Source organism: Podarcis vaucheri (assembly GCF_965113315.1).
Source record: "Podarcis vaucheri genome assembly, chromosome: 3".
Taxonomy (NCBI): Eukaryota; Metazoa; Chordata; class Lepidosauria; order Squamata; family Lacertidae; genus Podarcis; species Podarcis vaucheri.
Window position 1 is genome coordinate 72,520,549 of NC_138761.1, and position 7,796 is coordinate 72,528,344.

General features: G+C 48.6%; 1 protein-coding gene across 2 annotated transcripts; it reads right to left on the minus strand.

Annotated features, from left to right (window-relative positions):
• Positions 1 to 954: 954 nt before the first annotated feature.
• On the minus strand, positions 955 to 7,200 carry MARCKS (myristoylated alanine rich protein kinase C substrate). Of its 2 annotated transcripts, XM_082217063.1 has the most exons (3): positions 6,970 to 7,200; positions 6,479 to 6,670; positions 955 to 4,199 (listed from the first exon to the last, which is right to left on the minus strand). In XM_082217063.1, the coding sequence occupies exons 2-3, from the start codon at positions 6,575 to 6,577 to the stop codon at positions 3,435 to 3,437; spliced, it is 864 nt and encodes a 287-aa protein (XP_082073189.1). In that variant the 5' UTR covers positions 6,578 to 6,670; positions 6,970 to 7,200; the 3' UTR covers positions 955 to 3,434. The 2 variants fall into 2 exon arrangements, with proteins under 2 accessions (XP_082073189.1, XP_082073188.1); XM_082217062.1 differs by having other exon boundaries at positions 6,479 to 7,200.
• Between the last annotated feature and the right edge of the window lie 596 nt (positions 7,201 to 7,796).

Here is a 7,796-nt window from a genome sequence, read left to right on the forward strand (position 1 = left end):
AATTAGGTAGTTCCACTATGGGACATCTGATAGTATATTGTTTGAGAAATAATCCCTGCAATAATTTAAAATCCACAGCAGTGTTTCCTGTACTAGGAAAATAAACGACTGTCCAACATTAAGATAAATTATCCAACTTCGGTGTAGACTGGAATCTAGCAGACTACTATAGAAGGCCGCATGGCTGTCTAACCTAGCATTTTGCTTCCAACTGGCTAACCAACTATACTGGTGTCAACAAAGCACTTTTCACTCACACTATTGCTTGTAGAAGCCAGACATGTTCAGGGAGGAGGAGCAGAAATTTGTTAACTATGCAGTTAATTCTACAAGTGACCAAGAATCTTGAGTGATGCAATAGTGGACATCTTTGGGGGATGGATGGAAATAATTAGTTTAACATAATTAAGAAACCAAGACATGTAATCTGCACATTTCAGAGAGTGTGAATTCCAGCCATTCTATATATCACACAGAGCAATCTTCTCAACCTGGTGCCCTCCATATTCTTTGGTTTAGAACACCTGTTAGTCCAAAGCATCTAGCGAATACCAGGTTTGGGAAGACCTGATACAGAGGCAAATCAAAGGTATTGCTCTACAGAGAACTGCTGCCCCACAAAGTTCTGAGATAAGTGTACCTTACAATACATGCGTTTCCCAGTTTGCAGCATTCCAGCTGGCTCTGTTCTATTGAAAGCAGTGGGACTTGATATATATAAAACTGTGTCCCAGCTAGTTTTTGGAGATGGAGAGAATTCCATTTAAGTGCAGAATATGTAAAAAATAAAAAAATCAAGCCCAGCTTTATTTTACTGACTTAAGAACACACATTTATGACGCACCAAGAGCAACAGGAGGAGTGCAGCCATGCTGTTGTCAACATTTTATCAAGAGGTATGAATGTTGTGTTCCCAACAGATGCAGTCCAAGAACGACACCGGTATGGAAGATCTCATTTTACATCCATTTATTTCATCCCATGGCCATTTAAAGCATAATAGTCAATACATTTCTAACACTACAGAGAAATAATACCAGGGTGACCAGAGTATATATACAAGCCAAAAATAAAAAATAAAAAAGATGTGGACAGCTGAATAAGAGTATGTATTCAGTATGGAATCCATTGAACTTCATTCAGCTCAGGCTTTGTTCTTTAGGGAACAAGGTGCTAATGTGCCACTCTCATATAAAGTGAGTGTAATTGCTTCCAAAGCAAGTTACTGCTGAAAACATAGATGGAAGCAAGTTAAGTGTAACACTAAATTTCACCTATAAACCTAGGAGCAACACTTCCTTGAATCAATTTCCACCCTCCAACACCATTACTACTCTGTATTTGTTTTTGTGTTTTTTTTTTGTTTTTTACAAAAGCCTACTGTTTTATTAAGGCATATTTTGCCCTGAGCAATTTTGGTGGAAATTAGCCCAAAAGTCTAAACAGTTAAAAGGCAAGCACCAAGTGACCCTTTTGTAGACAAATATAGCAATCTTTTTTGTTTGTTTGTTTGCTAGCTCACCTATTAAGCTGGGAGTAACATACAAAAAGTATTGCTCAACAATTTGGTAGAACAAAAACTTTTTTTCTTTTCTTTTTTACTTTAGGCCAAACTTCCAAGGCTGGCAAGCTTAAAGTTAGGCACTGAAGTAGATGCTGAAATGGTTAAGAAGTCGCATGTAAGATTGGACCTTTGCTGTCTTACACCTGAATTCAGGCATCCCTGTTTGAAAACTCAGGCTAAGCCCAAGATATCCCAAACAACCACAGCCAAAGTGTCAAGTCAACTCAAGCTAAGAGATAATAATCTAATGTACCATAAAGTGGTCCTCAAGGCTCTGACTACACACATATCCATTCTAGCTAAAGTCAACTTGTGCAAGCTTGTTGTGAACACACTTATCTTGTCCCCCCTCCCCCCCAGATCTGACATATTAGCCAATCATATGTCCAAAGTAGCACAGGTTATTCATTCAAAAGCCAATGCACATCTCTATTTAGAAGGCCTGAATGCTCTTCCCTCTACAGATACAGCTTTTAAGTAGGGCCAGAAGACCACACAATCCGTAATTTAGAAATAAAGAATAACGTTAAGTGGCAAACAAGTGCCTTCTTTTATACAAATTTAGACAATACAGGCTATCTACTAAGCTATCAAGAGTATCCAGAAAAAGAAACACAGCCAATTCTACATTTTATTCACATTTATTTTTCGCTTTTAGTGTGCTCACAGAAAATTAGAACACCTTAAGCAGGAATTTAATAGCAATTTTGTAAGCAAAGTTACATTCCATCTCTAAGTCAAATTGGTCAAAGCTTCTCCAGTATTTACAAAAACATGATAGACAAGATGCTACACAAAAACCATTGCATCTGAAACTGGTTTTTATTCTTTATTCTGAAAGACAACTGGAAAAAAGAAAGCATCGTCTGCTGTCATCAAAAACATACCACAGTATAAACAGTAACCATTCCACTTATCACAGCTTGGTTGAGTTTAAAATTGTGTGTGGTTTTTTTCTTTTTTCTTTTAAGGTCCAAGATTACTGCAATTTTACAAAAAAATAAAAATAAAATGGGCAGGGTGGAAAAAGTTGCAAACTTAATGTGCTTCTGGATATCAAGATTTGTTTTTATACAATAGTCACAGTTAAAAACACCCTGCTGGTAATACATAATTACACTTTATTAAGGTCATAAACCAGCAATAAACAATAAAGCCTATACAACTTGTATTTCTACTTAATCACTGACTGGTACAGCTAACATGAGATAAGTGAAAGTTCCTATGGTTTAAATGAATTTCCTAAGACTATGATCTTTTTTTTAAAATCTGAGTATTGGAATTTTTCTTCTTCCTTCTTAGTCAAGACTTGTAGTGTTGTAAACCTTATAGAACATCTGCCTCACAAAATACATTGTAATAACTTTCTTTTTTAAAAAAGACTAACCCCTTATTTCTTGTGGCACATTTTCTTGGCAAATTATCTGCACCACTAATTCCCCACTGTGACCCCTTATCACTTCATTTGCTATCCCTTTATTGACCCATCCATTTCCTTCATATATGGGCATGTCCATAGATTGACAGAGAAAAAAAAAGTTTACATTTTGAGTAAAAGATGCAAAGTATGCAAAAACATTAATACTGATGCAAAAAAAAAAAAAAAAGAGGAGGAGGAGGAGGAGGAACGAGGCAGAGGGAGGCGTTTAGTCTCTCCTCTGCCGGTTGGAATGGTGGTAACAGAATGATCTGAGATGGGATCTGTGGGTAGAGACAAAAAAGAGAAAGACATCTTTTAAATCAATCCCTGGTTGTAGACAAGTTCTCCAGAACCAGTACCTGGCACCACTCCAAACAAACAAACGGGGGGGAAGAAAAGTTCAATCATCTCAAAATTGCCAAATTTTCCTCTCTCTCTCGCTCTCTTTTTTTACTCTGCCGACTCAGCTGGTGGAGCTTCTGGACTAGACTCGGACGGGGCTTCCTGTGTAGGAGCTGCCGCCGCTGCCGCCGGCTCCTCTGCTTTGGGCGCCTCTTGCTCAGTTGAGCTGGCTTCGGGGGCAGCGCTGGGGGCAGCTGGCGCCTCTTCCTGCTTCTCCTCGGGCTTCTGCTCTTCGGCAGGCTTGGCCTCCTCCCCAGCAGGCTTCTCGGGCGCAGTCTCTTCCAATTTGGCCTCCTGAGAGCCCCCGGCCTCCTCTTTGGCCTCCTCTGTGCTGCCGGTGGCGGCAGCAGCGGAAGGAGACGCCTCCTGGGCGGCCGCTTTGCTCTCCTCCTCGTTGCTGGCGGGCTCCGGGGTGGTGGACGCCCCTTCCTCTTTGCCCCCTTCTCCCGCAGCGCCCGCCCCTTCGTTCTCGGCTCCTTCCCCAGACTCCTTTTTGTTCTTTTTAAAGGAGAAGCCGCTTAGCTTAAAGGACTTTTTGAAGGAAAAGCGCTTCTTCTTTTTTTTAGGGGTCTCGTTGCTGGACGAAGGGGTGGCTGCCTCCTCGGCCTTGGAGGAGGACTCCCCTTCGACGGGAGAGGCCGGCTCCGTGCTCTCGGCCTCGGCCGCCTCCTTCTCCGAGGCAGCCTCCGAAGGGCTCTGCTCCTCCTTCACAGACTCCTCGGCCGGAGCGCTGCCGTTCGCCTGGACCTCCTCCTTGCCCGCCTCGGCGGCAGCTGGCGAGGCGTCGCCATTCACCTTCACGTGGCCGTTCTCCTGGAAGAGATGAACTCAGCGTTATTCGAGGAGAAGGGGGAGCGAGAGGAAGATCTCTCTCACGTCAAGCGCAGGGGGGCACAGGACTGTACACACCCTGTTTGTGCCATTGAGGCACTGTCAGTCAAAGGGATATGAATCTAGTCAAAGGAACCTAAAGGTAAAGGTAAAGGTACCCCTGCCCGAACGGGCCAGTCTTGACAGACTCTGGGGTTTGTGCGCCCATCTCACATTTATTGGCCGGGGGCCAGCGCTGTCCGGGGACACTTCCGGGTCACGTGGCCAGCGTGACAACGCTGCTCTGGCGAGCCAGAGCCGCACACGGAACGCCGTTTACCTTCCCGCTGGTAAGCGGTACCTATTTATCTACTTGCCCCCGGGGGTGCTTTCGAACTGCTAGGTGGGCAGGCGCTGGGACCGAGCAGCGGGAGCGCACCCGGCCGCGGGGATTCGAACCGCCGACCTTTCGATCGGCAAGCCCTAGGCGTTGAGGCTTTAGCCCACAGCGCCACCCGCGTCCCTCAAAGGAACCTAGCATTGCACAAATCAGTTTGGGTGACAGAACTCCCTGGCAGCACGTTGCCAGCGACTTTCCCGCTGCTTTTCCCCAGGAGCGCGCGTGACGCAATGGTCGGGCTCTGGCGAGGGGAGGCGACGCCATTCAGACGCAAGCCCCTCCTCCCCGCGCCCTTTTCACTCCGGCTCGTCCCTTCAGGGCTCCCCCCCCCCACCCAGCTATTTGGGCGCGGCGCCAAGTCAGCGTCGTTTGGAAACACGCCGCGTGGCCGCCGTCCACGCTTCTTCTTCCCTTCTGCGATTTATTTAACACTTCCCCCCCCCCCGCGCGAGCATCACCCATCATCACCACCACCTTTTCTCAACACACCCTGCGAGAATCGAACGAGGCCAAGGCAGCGAGGAGTCTCCGCCGGCAGAGGGCACCGCGACTCCATTTTGCCAAATCCACCCGAAGGAGGAGCGAAGCGCCGAGGGAGGAGACTTCGGAGAGAAGCGCTGGCGAAGCAGGAGGAAGCGTCGCCTTGGCCAGGATCGCCTCTGCTGGGCGAACAAAAGCTCCGTCCGCAGCCGCAGCTTCTCCCAGCCCCTTCCTTCTACCACCACCACCTCCTCCTCCTTCCTGGTGCCAAACGGAGAGACAAATCCCCACCTCCCGCCCACCGTAGTGGAACGAGCGGCGCCTCCGCTCCCCAGCGCACCGGTTGCCTTTTTATTTCTATGCAAAGCGCGCCTCCAGCTCCTCCGTGGAGCGGCAAGGCGACGAGACAGCAGCTGCCGCTACGAGGCGTGGTGCAGCCCGGCGCCCTCCACAGCGTGGCGCGCACGGCCGAGAGCGAAGCGCCGCCACATGCAACATGCACATGCACGCGGTTGCAGGCGCGCAAGCCGCCCGGGCTGCCCCACGTTCAGCCCGGTGCCGTCGGCACGCTCGCGCATCCCTTAGCAACAGCTCTCCGAAGCGCGCGCACAGCAGCGCCTCTCCGAAAATCTCGCCCTTATCTCCCACCAATGCCGGGAGAGTAGCCTTGGCTACAACAATAATATGCACACGGGGGGGGGGGGGGAAGAATCTCGTAGTGCCGTCTACGATCAACCACATTCAGCGTGTGCCGCAAGCTTGTATGCAGGCAACCGACAGAGCGAAGAAGGATCCAGCAAGCAAGATGGAGAAGACGGTCTCTTAGCCCCTTCCCCAATACACACGGACAACTCTCCAGCGCCCCCCACCCACCAAGCACCGCTGTCGCTTGCCATTGCCTTATCACTACCAAGCTCCACTACACTCTCCTCACGCGCCAAAGAGGAGAAATGGGGGGGGGGGAGAGAGAGAAAGAACAGAATAGGGGCTGCTACAGAATAGGAAGCCATAGAGAGAGGAGCACACGATCAGTTCCAACCAAGGGCACGAATACACCAAAAAGGTCTTCAAAGATGCCGCCAGTCTATAAGAAGCAAACTGTGCACCACGCCAAAGGGAAAACACATCTCACTGTACACAAGCATCTAGCAAATTTCTGCCTCCACCACACTACTACGCCTAAAATACTGGGTCCACAGCAGTGCGAAAAGCCACTCCTTTTCATTACCATTCTTTTAAAGGGCTGTAGTCAAGATTATTTTTTAAAGCCATGCATCCCCACCAAGCGAGAAAGTGGGAGCCGAACGAAACACCGTGCACACCATTTATTTTCTTCAAAGCGAGAGAGAGACATTATTCCACTACCACCATTCTTCGCTTCTCCCCATTGCACCCCGCTTACCTGTCCATTCGCCTTCGAAGGCGACGCAGGCACCGCTTCCCCGGGCTTCTCGGCGGCGGCTTCGCCTTTTGCAGCGTTCTTGGAGAACTGAGCACCCATGCTGGTTTTATTCAACAAAGAAACTCAACAGATCCAAAAGAAGGGGGGAAACAAAGAGCGGTGGGTTCGTATAAATGCTGGGAGACCAGCAGCCTGAAGAGCAGCAACACAAACACACACCAGAGGGGGAGGAGGAGGAGGAGGAGGAGGAGGTGATGGGGGTGGGGGTGGGAAAAAAAATAGAGAAGACAACCGATTATTTTAAAATATGTACACTCCCGGATTTTTTTTTTATTAAAAAAAATTTAAAAGCTGGAGAGGTCAAAAAAGCAGCAGCGCAGAAGCAAAAGGGGGGGGAAAAGGAAGGAGGGAAAAAGTCGAGCAAAAATATTAGAAGCCCAAGGTTAGTACAAAAAAAGAAGTAATAAAAAATCCCAGATTTGTAGCCGTACTGTAGACAAGGGGAAAATGGAGAAATCTCCCTGGTCGCTAATAAGATGCGGAGTCCAACGCCCAAGTGCACAGATGAATGGGCTTCCCGAGCGCTGACGGCAGCCCCCGCCCGCCGCCGACCAATCACGGCGCCGCCAGACAAAAGAGGGGGCGGGGCCTCCAATTGGAGCGAACAATGGAGCTGCGATTGCAAATAATTTGAAATCGGCCTTGGACTGATAATTAATACTCCGAAGAATATAAATAAATTAATGAGATTAGAGCGTGCACCCCGATTTCTCTTTAAAAAGCGGGGTAGGTGCGGGGGGGGGGAATCGAACGCTGCACGGTGGGAGACAGAGTTTATTTCCCTTTCCTTTCGCTGGCGGACGAACACTCCTCATAAAAAGCGGGGGGGGGGGTGAGGAAGAGGGAGAGAAGGTGGTGGGAGCCTCTGTTTGGTGTCTGTCTCTCCGTGTCTTCCTTCTCCTCCTCCCCCCCCCAGCCCCGTGTTAAGTTAGAGACAATGGTTTGACTTGTGTGTGTGTTTGTGATTTCATCTTCTCGCCCCCGCTGCCTCCCCCCCCTTTCCATGCCTCTTCCTCCTCCCCCTTTTCAGCTCGAAGAGGTGGGTGGGGGTGGAGGACTCAACAGATATGGAGGCTCGAGGTCCCCCCCCTTAATTGGTTGCAATTGTTCAATCGTCCCAATTTGGAAGGTATTTAAACCACGTAGATCAAGTTTCGCCAAACGAGATCACGAGTTGAACGTTATTAGGTCTGTAGGCCAGATGTGAAAAATGCTTCCACCAGCTGCCGTCGCCGCTGCTGCCATGGCTAAGGAAAGG